This window comes from Rhincodon typus, chromosome 24, assembly GCF_021869965.1.
Source record: "Rhincodon typus isolate 14 chromosome 24, sRhiTyp1.1, whole genome shotgun sequence".
Taxonomy (NCBI): Eukaryota; Metazoa; Chordata; class Chondrichthyes; order Orectolobiformes; family Rhincodontidae; genus Rhincodon; species Rhincodon typus.
This window is the reverse complement of record NC_063355.1, coordinates 26,421,979-26,439,803: the sequence shown is the minus strand read 5'-3', so window position 1 is coordinate 26,439,803 and position 17,825 is coordinate 26,421,979. Positions and strand designations below refer to the sequence as shown.

The 17,825-nt window shown below is 40.5% G+C and overlaps 1 protein-coding gene across 3 annotated transcripts in view; it reads left to right on the top strand.

Moving 5' to 3' along the window:
• Positions 1-17,825, top strand: part of LOC109934269 (E3 ubiquitin-protein ligase DTX1) — a 237,558-nt gene that overhangs the window by 199,294 nt on the left and 20,439 nt on the right. For all 3 annotated transcript variants that reach the window (XM_020533075.2, XM_048611519.1, XM_020533077.2), the window contains exons 3-5: positions 4,551-4,612; positions 8,037-8,198; positions 16,166-16,227. In XM_020533075.2, the coding sequence (XP_020388664.1) occupies positions 4,551-4,612; positions 8,037-8,198; positions 16,166-16,227 (286 nt within the window). The remainder of the gene's footprint in view (positions 1-4,550; positions 4,613-8,036; positions 8,199-16,165; positions 16,228-17,825) is intronic.

Here is a 17,825-nt window from a genome sequence, read left to right as displayed (position 1 = left end):
AGTGTTTTTACCCTTCTAAGCATCATGACCTTTCATTTTCTCCACACCATCACAGCTGCCACAATTCTAACCAGCATGAAACTTGAAACATGACATGACAAACCAGCAGTCTCATCTATCAATTCTTTTTGGAACACTGTACGAGGCTAAGAACAGAAAATAGTTAAGGACTAAGAAAATAGTAAAATTAAAGTGGAGGACTGTATGAAGCATCCGGGTAGAATGGCGGTACTTGATATATTATTCAGCTAAGCTATGTTTAAGACCTTACAATGGGCAGGAAGTCCAGTATACTAAACTGTGGGGTGTACACATGGCCCACTGCCTCTTACAGGCGTGTATAGGAGCCTGGTTAATGGTAAGGGAGCAGCTGAATGGGGAGGTGCTGCAATTCTTGCAGTTTCATATTTCTTAAAATATATTTTCTGTCAAAAAAGACACTATATTACCCAACTACCATGTTATCCAATCAAATTAGCATTTGTTAGATCTCCTTCAACAGAGAAGCTGGGTTCTTATTAGATTGATGGGAATGTCATGAAGTAGTGGAAAGCCCTCACCAATGGCTGGTGCTCCTGAGAATTTGCCTGACTCCCAGCTCAATATGTGTCTACGTGTCTGCAAGGACAGGTTGCTGATTCCCTGTTAATCCTAGCAGGTGACTCATTACGCACAAGTGATGTCATTGATGTTGCAGGGTTGAATAGGATTAAGCTAGTTTATAAAAAAACAAATTGGGAGACTTAGTTCATCTCTGCATCCACATTTGACACTCAGTGTTAAAGGGGAAGTTACCACAGAGTTCCTGATTCGTGCGTTAGGGGAAATGAAGATTTCTTTGCTTACTGGGTAAGTGCCCTCTGTGGTGGTCACTGTTGGGACAGTCTAAAATGTGCAGCAGGCATTTGGAGAGGGTCTAATAGTTAATAGCAGCATTGCTTCAAGCTGCATCAGAAATGTTGGCATTTAATAAGCAGCTTTAGAACTTGATTAAATAGACTTTGAGATGGCTCATGGCCAGGAAAGATTATTGATCTTTGTTGTGAACAAATGTGAACAACTTGCTGTGGCTTGGTTACAGTGAAAACCACCAAAGTGGAATCGAATAAGGGAGCAATGGATCTTGATTGCTGAGCAGTGTTTTTCCCATCCTTTAAAAAAAAATGGCTATATTGCCTGAGTCTGTCAGGCTGGTGGATTAAGCATTAGTAAATCCTTTGCTAAGAGATGTTCTGAATGAATCAGGATTATGTGTGGATCAGGATTTCCTTACCCTGTAGATAAAAATAATAATTTTGTAAAGTGCTCTAGCTCATCCACTTAGTACTTCATTCAGCAATGTAATCCACACAAAAACAACAGGAAACACAGCAGATCAACACTCCCCATTAAAACAAAAATTTGGAACATCTGGAACATTCTGCAGCTTTTCAATAAACATTTTCAATGAAAGCGCCACATACGCCTTGATGAACACAAATGAATTGACAACTTTATGACCGCTCAAAGTACCACTGTGTGCAAAAAAATAAACACGTGAAATGGAATCTACTTGGAAATTTAGTCACATTCATGTCACACAAATACCAGGCAATGGCCATCAGCAACATGAGAGAATCTAACCATCACCCCTCTGTGGCATTACCATCACTTAGTCACCCCTCACCATCAACATCTGTGGAAGTTACCATTGACCGGAAACTGAACTGGACCAGCTATATAAATGCTGTGGCTACGAGATCAAGTCAGAGGCTGGGAATTCTGAAGTGAATAACTCACCCCTGAGGCAAGTCAGGAATGTGATGAGATAATCTCCGTTTGCCTGGATGAGTGCAGCTCCAAAAATATTCAAGAAGCTTGACCAGGACAAAGCGGACAGCTTGATTGGTACCCTATACATCACATTCAATGTTCTGTTCTTTCATCACCAACAAGCAGTAGCAGCAGTGTGTACTATCGACAAAATGCACTACAATAACTGATGAAGGCCCTCTAACAGCTCAGTCCAGAACCATGGCCTCTCTCACACAGGACAAGGACAGCAGGTGCATGGACAACACCATCACCTGCAAGTTCTATGCTATGACACACCATCCTGACTTGGAATTATATCACTGTTCTTTGACTGTTGCTGGGTCAAAATCCTGGAACTGCCTCCCTAACATCACTGAGTGTGTTCTAACATCTGAGGACTGCAGCAGTGCAAGAAGATCGCTCACAACTACCTTCTCCAAGGCAGTTAGGGTCGGGCAATAAATGCTAGCCTAATCACTGATGCCCACATCTGTGGCATGGATATGGCAGCTGTGATTAATGGCTCTTGATGTGTATTTCCCTCATGAAACTTGAGATTTCCCAAATGAGATTTTCATGATGACTGCCTCTTTCTGTTTTGCTACATTTGTAAATGACAGTAAAAACTGTTTTGTAATGCAAAGTTCAGGTTAACGGTGATTTTGTACAGACCTGATGCTCTTTAAGTGAGGCCTCATTGACTATAATCTAGAAATTCAGTGGTGCCCTGCCTGTTTTTCAGGTGCAAAGGCTTGCTCTAAGCATCCATCATTATTGATTGGAAGTATACCACCTTCTGTCCTATTGTGTACAGAAAGAGATACAGCTGGAGCAACACCTAACACAGTGTTAGGCTGTTAGCAAACAGAAGGCCTAATATCTGTGAGGCCATTTTGTAAACCAGGCTGCAATGAAGGCAATCTCCGCTAAGCAATCTGTGTTCAAGAAAATGTCGTCACCATGTGGTTCAACTGATGCTCCTGAAATGGACTGCAGAAAGACTCTCTCATAAAAGATTGTTATCCAAGCTGGCGGGAACAATTCCAGAGCCTATAAATGCATCATTTATTAAATGTTTACTCACTGTGATGAGGAGTCTTGGAACTTACTTGAGGCTGTCTTTGAAAGTTTTTTTTTTTCAGATCTCTCTACTGACTGAGGTATTTATTGTATTAACATTCGGAGACTAAGACTAACATTTGAGGTCAACTGGACTTTAAAGAATGCTTCATTGTGTTTTATTTTTCGAGTTTTTAAAAATTTACTTCCAAGATGCATCACCAAATGACAAAACACAATAACTTGTGATCAGTTGCATACAAATTATTACCAGGCAATGAACAACAGCGCAGTGAGAGAGGAGGCTTGATATAAGAAGCCATGTCCCTAGTTGCTAAGGGACACCATTTGAGGAAAGTCCATGTTGGACAATGCAAGCTGAACTATTGTTCCAAAGGTTTTGGGACATTTGCATTTATGCTCAATAGCTGAAAGTACCCATTTAAAACTACAAGGGATTAACAGCTTCACTGTAAATCTTAGTGTGTGTCCAGTAAGCAGCCCAAAAAATCTGTTCTGATTCATGTTAGAAAAGCCAAGAGATCTTTGTTGTATAGTTGCTCTTTTAGTTGTGTAATGGGCTTGCGATTTGGCTGTTCTCTTTATTCATAGGGATCTTTCAGTGTTTTTCATATTTGAGTTGTTCCTGTAATCTTAACAGTGAATATTTCTGCAAAATGTGAATGGAAAGACAGTGCTGGATTTTTAGCCCCTCTTGAGGGCAGGAATTGAGGGAGGAAGGACCAGAATTTTGTGCTGCTGGCGTGTATGTCAGATTCCCCATCTTCAACCCCTGACACCCCCTCCAGGGGTTGACAGTAACCAGTTAAGCCTTTTTATGAAAACTTAAGCCCGATTAGAAGACAACTGGAATTTTCCATTTATTCCAGCTGGGGATTGCTGGGTTCAAACTTCACAGGAAAATCCTGCACTTCGAGATCAGTCCCCACATATCATTTAGATATACCAATCTCTGAAAGCATTTCTCTAGAAAGTTGATGTGTTTTCTAATAACAGTCATTTATGGTCATATTTCAATGACACTGATTTGAAGTGGTGCACTACCTAAACTGCAAGTTTCTTTTACAAACTGCAACCTTTTGATTTCTGTCAATACCTTTAATAACTGTTGGCTTTCTCAGTAGGAATTAATGTTCCTTAAGCGCTCTGGCAAGTAGTGTATATGTGATGGGTTATGTTGTCATGGTGACCTAAAGGAAAGCAGGAAATCTGAAGACCGCAGGTGTGACTTTGCATTGACCTGTTCTCCTTGTTCACAATTTAGCTCATTATTACAAGTAAGCCACAGTTTCAACCTCTTCTCGTTATAGCCCTCTGAACTTTATAAGTCTGCTCATCAGACTCAAACAACAGCACATAACTTTCTATCAGCTGAGACATATTAATGGGAGCAACTAGTTCATATTTATTTGCTAGAAATGTCTTTTGATGGGCACTTAATCAAGCCTGACTGCTGCCAATAAACTTTAATATACAGCATTAAACCAATCAGAATGATAGAGCTTCAAACACTTAGACTTTGAAACACCGGGTAATTTTGAAGTAGCAAGTGTCCAATGCACAGTAGCAATTGTATTATCTTTGGGATGCAGAATGTACAGAAATATCTTGGTATAGTCTGTGGAATTGTGATCTCTATTAAAAAAACCTAATACTTTCCTTTTGATTTCTTCCAGCGTTCCTGCTCTCCCAGTGAAAAACCTAAATGGATCTGGTCCTGTCCACCCAGCACTTGCAGGTATGAAGCAAAACACAGCCTTCATGCTGAGCAGGAGAATGTTAAAAAACTGTGAAACTAATTCATTGTAATGTCTGACCTTAATATCCAAGGAGGGGATAAAGGTAGCAATCTGAATTTTATGCACACACTGTTCAGTCCTTTACTGTACTGAATCTCCTATTGTTAGTGGAGGGATTTGATTGTAGATCCCAATCTTGTAACTATCATCATTTGCATCACTTTCTAATCTCTGGATTGGTGTAAAACGAGAGCATCAACACTTCAAATTCCTTTTCAATGAATCAGAATAGAAATTTTTTCGGTGTGTAGCTTTTTACATCACATTCACCTTGTGTTGATTAAAGCTGAGAACGTTAAGATGTCATTCCTGCCTTCAGTTAAGATAACCTAACTACAGAATGCTTGGTCATAGTAAGGGACTGCAGGCAGTCTGTTAAGTGTTTGGAGCTAACCTATCGTATTCTAATAGACTTCATTACACACAATCACAGAAATTTCAGCCGAGTGTAGAGCCATTGGACTACAGTTTAGTACTTTCTATCACTCTGTTCCCTTAATCTTTTGTAGTCATTTTGACATATATAACCAGGAAACAAAAGCTAAAGATTTACAGGCCTAGAAATTCTGTTCAGACGTTTGCATTTCAGTGAGATCATAAAGTAATAAGATCATAAGAAATCAAAGCAAGAGTAGAACGTTCGGCCCATCGATACTTTCCAACTACTCAAAACGGTTGAGCTAATTGATTGTGACCTTAACTCCCCTTTCTTGTTTGTGCCCATAATCCTTGATCCCCTTATTGAACAAAAATGTTATGAACTCTGCCTTAAGTAAATTGAATGACTTACCCTTCGTTGCTTTCTGTGAAAATGAACTCCAAAGATTAACAACACTCAGAGAAGAAATTCCTCCTTTTCTCCGTTGTAGATTGAGTCCCCTAAATCTAGATTCCTCGATGAGAGGGAACACCCTCTCTGTGTGTGCCCCATCACACCCCCTAAGAATGTTTCAGTAAGATCATCACCCATTTCTTCTAAACTCAAATAGGCCCAATTGACTCAACCACTCCTCATTAAACAACCTTTTTAGGTTTCACCCTGGTGAATTTTGCCTGCAGTGTTTCTAATGTAAGTCTATCTGTCCTTAAGTGAGGACCACTGACAGTGCTCCTAAGTGCAACTGCATCAATGCCCTGTATTGTTATAGCAAGACTTCTTAATTTTATACTGTCTTGCTTGCAATAAGGACCAACATTCCATTGCCTTCCGAATGACTTACTATGCCTATATACTAATGTTTTATGATTCATGTGCTCAGACAGTTGGACCCCTTTGTATCACAGCATTCTGCCATCTCTCCCCATTTAAAAAAGACCCTGCTTTTCCACTCTTACTCTCTTACTTCTCAATTTTCCATATTCAATTCCATTTGCCATTTTCGCCAACTCGCTTAACTTTTCTATATCCCATTGCAGGCTGTTTATGTCCTTTGCACAACTTGCTTTTCTACTTCTCTGAGTCATCGGCAAATTTGGCTACAATACAGTTTTTCTTTCCATCTAAGTCATTAGTATAGAGCATACATTATGAGGCCTGAATACTGATCTGTGTCACACTTCACTAGCTACTAGATACCTGAAAATTACCCTTTTTTCTTGGTTCAATATCTCCTGTCAGTCAACCAATCCTCTATCCAAGCCCCAATATGCATATCACCTCCAACATCATGAGTTCTTATCTTAACTTTTTATGTACTACCTTAATGAATGTTTTTGAAAATCCAAATGCATTATGTCTGCTGATTCCCCTTTATCCACCCTGCTTGTGAAATCAGCAAATAACTCAAATCAATATTTTAGACACTACTTCCCTTTCACAAAATCACGTTGACTTTGCTTGTTTGTGATATGATTTTTTAAATCTTTACAAATGTACATTAATATTTCCCCAATTTCAGATGGTAGACCCATCGCCTATGGCTTCCTGCTTTCCGTCTTCATCTTTTCTGAATAGTGGTATTATATTTTCCAAACTGCTGAGCCCTTTCTAGAATCCAGATAATTTTGGAAGCTGACATCCAATACACACAGTATCTCTGTAGGCATTTCCTTTTAAGGCTCTAGGATGCAGGTCATCAGGTCAAGGGAACTTGTCAACTTTTAGTCCTATTAGTTTTCCTCTCTAGAAATTGAAACCTTTTGTTCCTTTTTTGTCTGTTGGTTTCAACTACTCTTGCAATGCTTTTTATGTCACTTTATGTACCTGTAGAAGGTTTCACTGTTTATTTTTAGAATTCTTGCTAGTTTTCTCTCATACTTCACAATCTCTCCTCTTACTTTAGTCATCCGTTGCTCATTTCCTAACTCCTTTCCTCAGGCAGCCTCAGTCTTCCTCTTTACTCTCTGTGCTTCAATGACTCCTTGGACCACAGCTCTGTGGTCACTTTGCTCAAACTTTTTGCAGTCCCTGCAATTGTTGCAGGCTGTTTAGTGCAGTGCAGGGGACATCATTTGTCATCCGGAAATGCACATTTTCTGAAAGAGTCACTAGATATTAGCTAACAGCGGGAATGCTGGCTGATTTTCTTTTTACCCAGCCTGGCTTGAAACAATTTCTGCCATTGTCACATCCTTAGCTGAGGTCAAATAACTTGACACAGATTGAGGAGCAAATGGGCTTCCTCCTTCTTTACGACTGAGTATCACATAGCAAATGCCTTTTAAGACATTGAGTCAGAGAGGAAACAACAACCACATGTTAGTTCAGGGATGGGGTTACTTGGCTACTTTAGATAGGGGTTTCCCAAAACAGGGGTTGGTTGCCAGCTGAAATTTTTGGAATTGCAAGCTCCGAGGCCGGATTGTTTGCTTTGGATCTCTGACCGAGTTATAACGTGCTCCCCTTCTTGCAGGCCCCTGCTCTCTCACCTCCCATCCCTCCAGCCCCCTCTCCGTGACAGCTAACAACAATTTTCTAGCTTCAAATTGGGTGTTGTAGTGGGGAGGAGATAGGACCACTGCCCTAGCTACTTGAATCAGTTGTCACACGATTGCATCAACATTCTTTCAATATGTCTGACTGAAAGACAGATTAAGCAGAATGCATTTATCCACAAAAGATAAAAATCATACGACAGTCTAAGGGTTTATCTTCAACATTAGGAATGGATTTTAATTGTAGGATCTGAAGACAGGAATGAATAGAAATGAGCACGAGTGGAGTGTCAGACCAAAATCGACGTGGTAAAATAATTACCTTCAGAGTGATAGGTCAGCAGAACTCATGAGGAAATCCTAGATTGTAATATCTGTGCAATATAACTCTTTTCGTCATTAAAACGGTTTCAGAAGATGGCGATATTTATGATTTACAATGTGGCTGTTTTAAATTCTAAAGATGATCTGCATTTACAATCCACACAGGTATGACTGGGATTCTAATGTGTGCAGCTGGCCTTCCAGTATGTCTGACTCGGGCTCCCAAACCGATACTTCATCCACCACCTGTCAACAAGAGTGAAATAAAGCCAGTGCCAGGGATATCTGGTATCTGCAGAAAGACTAAGAAGAAACATCTGAAAAAAGGTAGGTGTATCAACTGTACTTCCCCCAAAATGTGCCAACCTGCCCCCTTAACTTTGGCAGATAAAGAAGAGTCTCATTTGACATACTCCTTTCCAAAGCAGCCTATTCCAAGGTGAAGATTCACCACCTCCTGTCAGTGTTTTGGATGTTTCTGCTTCATTACTGATAATGCTACTGTGAGGAGCTGTTGAAATCTCGCAGCGTGCTCGGAAACCAAATTAAAGGACACGGCTGGAAAAGACATGACCATCCAATGTAGCTGATTAATGACTGTGTCTGCTTTTGTTAACTCCTTCACACACTCAGGTTTAGCATGTCCTCTAGTGTCGAACCCCTGACTATTTCAGCTCTGCAATTTATTATAGAGTATTAACAGAAATAGAAAGAAATGTTTCAAAGGAATTGAATATTATATTTTGTACCTGGATACTTTTGAGTAATCCTAAAATGAAATGTTACCTTTCAAAACTTAGAGGGCATCTCATTTTATTCCATTTTTAAGTTTATCAAGAACAGAGCTCTTTCCAAAGTAAATTGTGCGATTAATTGAATACATTGCATGTTATAGGGTGACTGTAAACGGTGAGATGTGGTGAGCTGTTAGACAGTGCTCTGTTCCTTCACCTCTCCTTGGTACTCTGCATTTGCACCTTCGCTGTTAGCCTGTATTTTCACCTCTCCACGGCACCACACACTTTTAAGTTCACACGTTATGCCTTTACTTTCCAACTTCAGGACTGGCAGCACAGTTGTTCACCCTACTGTAAAATGTGCACCATTCCTGGGAAATTAGCAATCAGACATTTCGGTTGTGTGTAAATACCATACACTTGAAATATATAAATTCTTATAGCGGCATATGAAATTTGGTTTGATTCAGTTTTCCCTAATTTAGAGTAACAGGGCAGCATTTTAAACAGAGACGGTATCTGCCCCTTGGACTTGGCCTGACAGGAATCTGGTGTGATTACTAAGTTACTCAGAGCGATTCCCTGTTCTCTTAATGCTGTTAAAGCTCGAATTTTGAAAATGTATTAACTTAGTGTTAGTGAGTACAGATTGGATATAAAGCCTCCCTTGGGGTCTGAAATGAATTAAAAAGCTTTGCCAAGTCAGCTTTCTGCACCAGAATCTGTTGCTCTTGACCACTTCAACTGTCTTTTATTAAAGTCAAGATTAAAATGGTAATGAAATCTTATTCAATGTGCTAAGTATTATATATCTAATGTCCCTGTGTTCATTACCATTAATTTGAATAGTGCTAAGCTCTGCCATCTCTTCTAGTTATCCAGTTATAGACAGATTTCTAATCAGTAAAGGAATTGGGGGTTATTGGGAGAAGTCTGGAAAGTGGAGTTGAGGATTTTAAGATCAATTATGATCTTATTTAGTGGAGAAGCTATCTCAATGGTCTGATTGGGCTACTTCTCCTATATCTTATCATCTTATGATCTCATTTAAGGAGCAAAATGGCACTTGTGCTTATCTCAAAATCTGTCCCTCATTTATTGTTACATGTAAACTATTTTAAAATATGTTTCCAAATCAACATCGCTATGAACTGGACCTGCTTGAGATGTTACTGTCTTGGGTTCTGCATGTAGGTTGTAGTTGTGCTGCAGAGATGCTGTTGTACCTACCCTACTTATATTGTGGCCTGACTTCTGTGGACAACTCCACAGTGACTTAAGTAATAAAGGGCTATGTGTGTGAAAACTAAAATTTCTAACACAGAGCAGCGGGAGCTTAAATTTCTCACTCAGCTGTAAAATCTGACAGACTCCACTCTTCCCATAGTGTCTACCATTACTTGCATATTCCTACTGCTCCTCCCATAATCCCTGCCACTGCCCCTCCCATATCTACATCATAACTTCTCCCATATCAACATCCCCATCACCGCGCCTCCCATATCCCCACCACCACTCCTCAAATATCATCTCTAACTTGAGGGAAGTCTCCATGGAGAGGAGGTGATGGCCTAGTTGTAATACCACTAGACTGTTAATCCAGAGACTCCGTATATGTTCCAGGGGGCCTGGGTCTGAATCGCATCATGGCAGATGATGGAATATAAATTCAATAAAAGTCTGGAATTAAAAGTCTAATGATGACTGTGAAATCACTGTCAATTATCTGAAAAACCCATCACTAATGACCCTTAGGGAAAGAAACTGCCATCCTTACCTGGTCTGGCCTACATGTGACTCCAGACCCACAGCAATATTATTGACTCTCCACTGCCCTCTGGGCAATTAGGAACACACAATGATTGCTGGCCTAGCCAGCAACACCCGCATCCTGTGAATGAATTAAAAAAAAGTATCTGTTCCTCCCACAGATTACATGAGGATTACTTTAAAAATACAGCTGGCTTAAACAGATTCAGTGTGTGTCCTCAACAGCAAAGTAACTGGGGCAATGAATTTGAAAGCGAAGAGCAGCAGCCTCTGCGACATTTTTTAGAGTCATTCATAAGGCGGTTGTTGTGTTTGACTGGCAAATAGTTTGCAACTGTGAGCAATAGCATGTACCCAGGAGGCTGACATCGGAGAAATCTAAGGTCCATTTAGTAAGAACCAAATGGGTTTGAGCAACTTGTAAAATTAAATCTGTGGCTTGTTCATTACAGTAATGGCCCCCTGAGGGTGTGCTGCAAAATGCCTGGACCTTCAATAATACATTGTTTTTGCATTTATGACAATTAGCAGTGCACTCACTGTGGACAGCAATGTGTGAGCTGATGTTTCTCCTCCCATGCATGCCCCCACCTCATACTGTTCATTGATTAGTTGATCAGTTTTATAATTTTCCTCCATGTGTTGTTAGCCTGTGTTATTAACGCATTGCTGATCTGGCCCATTCACTGTTTTAACTATGACTGAAGTGGTGCCATTACAGTCTTGCTCCTTTTATGTTGCTTAGCTATTCCTACTTTAAATACTTGCAACCATCTTGTAGTGGGGCGCGTGATCAGTGGTTAGCACTGCTGCCTCACAATGCCAGGGATCCTTGGGCAATTGTCTGTGTGGAGTTTGTACGTTCTCCCCGTGTCTGCGCGAATTTTCTCTGGGTGCTCCGATTTCCTCCCACAGTCCAAAGATGTGCAGGTTAGGTGATATGGCCATGCTAAATGGCCCTGTAGTGTCCAGATGGATTAGCCATGGGAAATGCTGGGTTTTGGGGATTGGGCAGGTCTGGGTGGCATGCTGTTCAGAGGGTTGCTGCAGACTCAATGGGCTGAATGGCCTTTATCTGCACTGCAGGGAATTCTATGATTCTACTGTGTGCTTGTATTTGAGTTGTAACCCATTTTACATTTCTGTCCATATTATCCCCTGTCTGAATTTTGAAACATCAGCACAAGAAGGAAATGAATAACCTAAAACATGATTAAAATCGCCTTCCTCAATGTCAGGAAGACCACACATCAGAAGTGCAAACATCATGCTGTTGACCTGAAAAGAATACTAAGCTTTTCTTCACTCAGAAATATGGCAACTAGTAACATTCATAGACACATTCGTCATCATTCATTGTAAGAACGCTGGCTTTGGAAGAAATCAAGGAACTGGTTGGTTCAAAGAGATGTTCCTGCATCCTTTGGAAATGGCAGCGTTCCCCTTTTATAGTACAAAAACAGAAATTGCTGGAAAAGCTCAGCAAGTCAGGTAGCATCTGTGCAGAGAAGTCAGAGTTAATGTTTCAGGCCCAGTGACCCATCATCAGAACAGGAATCCTTTACACTCTGTGTTCCTGGCAAATTTGAGCCAGTCTTTGAAATATACAGAGAGCATAACTTGGGTTCTCTCACGCTTGATTTCTGTTCCCACATTTAAAAATGAGCTAATAATTGTAAAAGCCTAGGGTTTTCACATTTCATTCCTGTGTTAGATAATTACTAACTTACAAATCATCTGGCATACGTGCTGTTCATCGAAAAGCTTTAGCTATCAGGGATTAATAGACAATTTGGCTTCTCATCAAGAATCTTCTGTCCTTGACTTTTAAATAAACAATAATTACTTTCAGTTCAGTATTATTAATGAATGTTAATTACACACCAACTCCTCATTCATTATTTCTAAAGGGGTGTAACTATTTGTCTGCAGTGTCTTTTGTTTCCGGTTTATTAATGTCACCAGTGAGATGTGAGCCACAATTGGTGATAAAAATAACAATGAGGCCAATGGTGCACACCATTTTACATGTGCATAAATGGCGCAGCGAGTTTATAGGAAGGGCAGAAATGAGGTTGAACACAAATATCTGAACATTGCGTTTAGCATTATGCCTTGCAATTAGTTCTGTGAAAACATTTCACTGCCTGCCTCACTATTGAAATGCATTGGATGTCATGCCATTGTTGCATTTGCATGTTAAATACAAATTATACTCACCACTAAAAGTCAAGTCTTGTTCATTCCAGTCTTAAGTACTCTTTGAACTATGTGATAAATGTTAATTACTTACAATTAATCTCTGTGGCGTTGAAGATTAGCTACCACAAAGGTGGAGTTTCATTCATTCATTCAGGATTTAATTGCTGGAATTTTAAAAATCCAAATTTTTATATTTTGTACTCTTCATTTCTGCCTTTTTTTTACATATGGAAAACGTACTTTTCCTTTTGTTTTTCTTTCTGTACCTGATTTAACATTAAATTCATAGAAATGTAGAAAATAGGAGCCGGAGTAGACCTTTCAGTCCATTGTGTTTGCTCTGCAACTCAATCTGAACATAGCTCATGTTTTATCTCAGTGTAATATTCCTGGACGCTCTCCATACCCTTTGACACATTTAACCTCTAGAAACCTTAAAAATATTCAGTGATTTAGCCTTCTGTGGTAGAGAATTTCACAGGTTTACCACCCTCTGAGTGAAGAAACATTTCTACATCTCAGCCTGAAGTCGCTTATCCTGTACGCTGACACCATGACCCCTTGGCCAGGGGAGTCATCATCCCTTAATCCAGTCTATCCAGTCTATCCAGCCCTGTAGAAACTTAATATGTTTCAATACAATCCCCTGTGGTTCTTCTAAACTCCAGTGGAATACAGGCTCAGTTTTTGTTCCCTTTTATTTTTTTTTTTATTCTTAAACTATTCAAAATGGTGCCTGATTGTGATGCTAGTTGAAGCTTTTACTGTAATTTTCCTGTGTTGCTCATTGTAGAGGACAAGTGACAATAAATCATCATTCATTTGTTCAGTTGACTCAATCTCCCCTCACCAATTATCCACACATTCTAACTTGCATTTCTTTATCCGTTCTAAACCTTTTACTTTCATCAATCCTTCAGTCTCTCAATCCTTCAGTCTCATTAGCTAAGGAGATGTATATTTGATTTGTCTGTTCAGTCGGGTAGACAATGCTCTTGCTGCAACAGTATCAGCTCACTCTTTCAGCAACTTTTCATACAAAATGTTTAAAGATCTAAAATGGGCAAGGACATACCTAGCTACTGACAGATATGACACACCTCTGGAACAGATCTGCTTGACTCCCTGCCAAATTATGAGCTGTTGCTTGTTAAATTACGTTACACTATCCTTTGTATTTAATGTAAAGTTTTTTGCACATTTGTGTTTGGAATTCGGGTGTCGCTGGCCAGGCCACATTTATTGCTCATCTTTAGTTGCCTTGCAGTGATGTCTAGCCCCCCCTTAATTGCTGAAGCCTCTCTGTTCTCTCATGCTGTCATGTGTTATTAGATAGGGAATTCCAGGATTCTGACCCAGCAATGATGAAGTGATGTGGCCAAGTCAAATTGCAATATGAAGTGGAGCGGAACATGAAAGTGGTGGATTGATCCCATAATGGAGTCACTAGACTTACTCAGTGATAGAGGTCACAGACTGAGACAAGTTTGATGAGTTAGGATAGTGTACCCTAAAGAATATAAGGTGCCGTTGTATCAAGTGGTGGCACTGTAGGGGTGGCTATTGAATTCAGTAGCAGGGCCACCAAACTGCTTTATCCTGGGTGGTGTCATTTTGCTGAGATAGTTCTATTCAGGCAATTGGGGAATATTCCAATGCTCTTCACGCTAGAGAACCAGTTAACAACCCAGAAGTCGCTGTTAATCAGCTTATAGATGGGTAGAAAGAACTTGAGTTAATTGCAATCACTAGGGATAGTGGTATTGAGCAAATTGTTGGAGCTGCCAAGTAGCAAAAACCCACAAAATTTTTAAAGGGCTAGGCAGAGTAGACGTAGAAAGGATATTTCCCTTAGCTGAGCGTCTAAAACCAGGCAACGCAAATAATAGGCAAGCCATTTTCGACGGATGAAGAGAAGCATCTTTACTACTTAAAGTAACATTTGTGTCACACAAATGTCAGGCAATGATCATTTCCAATAAATGACAATCTAATCACCACCCGGTGACATTCAATGGTGTTAATTCACAGAATCCCCCACTGTCAACTTCCTTGGGGTTACTACTGAACAGAAACTCAACTGAACTTGCCACGTAAACACAGTGGCTACAAGAGCAGGTCAGAGGCTAGGAATACTGTGGCAAGTAATTCACCTCCTGACTCCCCAAAGCCTGTCCCCCATCTACAAGGCACAAGTCAGGAGTGTGATGGAATAACCCCCACTTGCCTGGATAAGTGCAGCCCCAACAACACTCAAGAAGCTTGACACCATTTAGGACAAAGCAGCCCACTTGATTGGCACCACATCCACAAGCATTCTCTCCGTCCAGCACTGACACTCAGTAGCAGCAGTGTGTACTATCTACAAGATGCGCTGCAGAAATTCACTAAAGATCCTTAGACAGTTCCTTCCAAACACAGCACCACTACCACAGAAGGAGAAGGGCAGGACATACATGGAATTACCACAACCTGCAAATTTCCCTCTACGCGACTCACCATCCTGACTTGGAAGTATGTCGCTGTTCCTTCACTGTCGCTGGGTCAAAATCTGGAATTCCCTCCCCAAGGGCATTGTGGGAGAACCCATAGCATGTGCACTGTAGTGGTTCTGGAAGGCATCTCACCACCACCTTGTCAAGGGCAAGGGACAAGCAATAAATGCTGCCCAGCCAGCAATGTCTGCATCCCATGATTGAAGAAAAGACTCGGACTGTTTGGAATTCTCCACCCCAGAGGGCTTTGGAAGGTCAGACATCAGATAAGTTTAAGACAAAACCAACCTGTTCAGAGATGTTCCGACACACCTTTGAAGCAGTGGGACTTGTACACAGGATTTCTCTCTCAGCGGTGGGGACACTACAGCTGTGCCACAGGGCCCCCTCGATTTTATTTTACTGATTACTTAAAGTTTCATGCTCCCTGTATCACTGTGCCTTCATGCCCAGGAACATGAAGGGAAAGAAAAGGCACAAAAAGAGCAGGGCAGAAAAGAACCAAGTTTCTTTGCCACACATTTCCAAAACACACAGTCTCTTACATGATGTGCCATACCATCTGCAGTTAATGATCAGTGGTGGATTTCTGTTTACCTCTTGAAAGCTATGTTTTAGGTTGAAGTATTCCTTTATCAATTCCCATCTGTAGCATTTAGACTGCAGAGCAATGAACGGAACCTTCCTCATTGGCCATTGATTGGAATAAACTACAAAATTGAGACCAAAAGAAAAGACTTACTTCCAAAATGCCTTCTCTCAATCTGGAATACAGATTATGCTGGAGGATATGCAATGGTGAAAAAGAACTGTTGAACTCTTTGAAGTATGACCTTTATTTATTGGATTCTGTGGTCATTACCAACCACAAACCAGGTCACTATGTGCAGACACACTTCTACAGTGTTTACAAGGCTGTGGCACTCCTTGCAAAATAGTTTAAGGTATAACCAACCTTTTATCATCATTCTTGTGATGCCTTTGCAGAATTCGACTAATAAAAGTAGGCTTACCTACATACAGCTGCTGGAATGAGGGATTCCTGGTGTGAGATATTTAAGCATTTGTGATCTCTTTTTTTTCCTGACAGTAAAATCCCCAGAGGACGTGGTGCGAAGATACATGCAGAAGGTCAAGAATCCACCAGATGAGGTGAGGGTTACCTATCAAACTATCCCTCAGTCACAGTGCTACAGAAAGACGAGAAGGTGATAGGTGTCTGTGACAATTCAGTTCACCTACTGCATGTCATTGTTCCACCTCAAACAGCAGAAATACAAACTATGCTACTTACAGCTGCAATACTTGAACTTGCCACTGTGAATTTATTCTGTCCTTACTTCAAAGAACATTAAGAAATAGTGCTTCTGTTTCATGCTGATGGATAGAGATCAGGCCTGAAATGAGAGATTTTATTTTTTAACATAATAATGGAAAATGAGCGTGTGGTTGTAGGCCAAAGCATTGCTTTGTATGTCTGCTTTTCTCTTGTTTTTTTTAATAAATTCTGAAACGTTCTTTGTGTCATAACTTCTCACCTGTTGCTGTCCCTGATTATATATTGTCTTTGTCTGTGATCCTACTCTTGTCTCTGTAAATGACTGGAATAGACTATGTTTTATAAATGTGTTTTCTTACAAACTAATAATAAAGACATTTTTGGGAGATGAAGCTTTATGATCCCAACCTTCCCATCCTCCTGGGTTTTCATGCCAAATGAGAGAAAAACTTGCAACTATGACTTGACTTAGACACCCTACAGTGTGGAAACAGGCCCTTCGGCCCAACAAGTCCACACCGACTGTCACAGCATTCCACCCAGACCCATCCCCCTGTAACCCACCTAATCTACACATCCCTGAACACTTTTTGGGCAATTTAGCATGGCCAATCCTCCTAACCTGCACATCTTCGGACAGTGGGAGGAAACCCACGCAGACACGGGGAAAATGTGCAAACTCCACACAGACAGTTGCCTGAGGGTGGAATCGAACCCAGGCCCCTAGAGCTGTGAGGCAGCAGTGCTAACCACTGAGCCACCATGCTGCCCCCAACTATGTTGCACCTTTCACACCTCAGGGTTTCCTAAAGTGTTTATAAGCAATTAAGTCAATTTGAAGTGTTGCCCAATCTTCTAGGGAAACATATTTGGCAAGAGTTTTGTCCGTGCCAGTGGCTTGATAAAAATAACAGCATTTTTTCTGTATAATTTATTATGATGCTCAAAGCCATTCGTGACTAGTTTGACTTTACAACTTTTTCAAGGAATCTTCAATACACAGCCCTCCTTCTGGAAAGGTTTTTGTCATGTTGTTTGAACCTTGCAGGATGCAATCAGGCTCCATATGATTTTATTGTGTCGTATCACAGAAGTTTATTAACACACAATTCCAAAATATTGAATTGCTTCCTATTCCTTTCAACAACCACTTACATTTGTATAGTGTCATTAATCTGGGAAAATATACCCAATGTGCTTCGCAGGTGCATTATCAGACAAAACTCTATCCTGAGAAAAGATGTTGGAGCAGACAAAAATGTTGGTTTTGAGAAAGGTTTTATTGCAGGAGGTGTAAAGAGGTGGGAGCGAATACAATGTCTTAAGGTCTAGATGGCAAACAATCATCAGTGAGATGAAGGATTAATGAATGATTTTTGATGTAGGCTTTAGAATAGAAGGCAGCAAGAGGTCAGATGGACTTGGGTTAGGGAGGATAACAAGGTGTAGAGCGGGATGAACACAGCAGGCC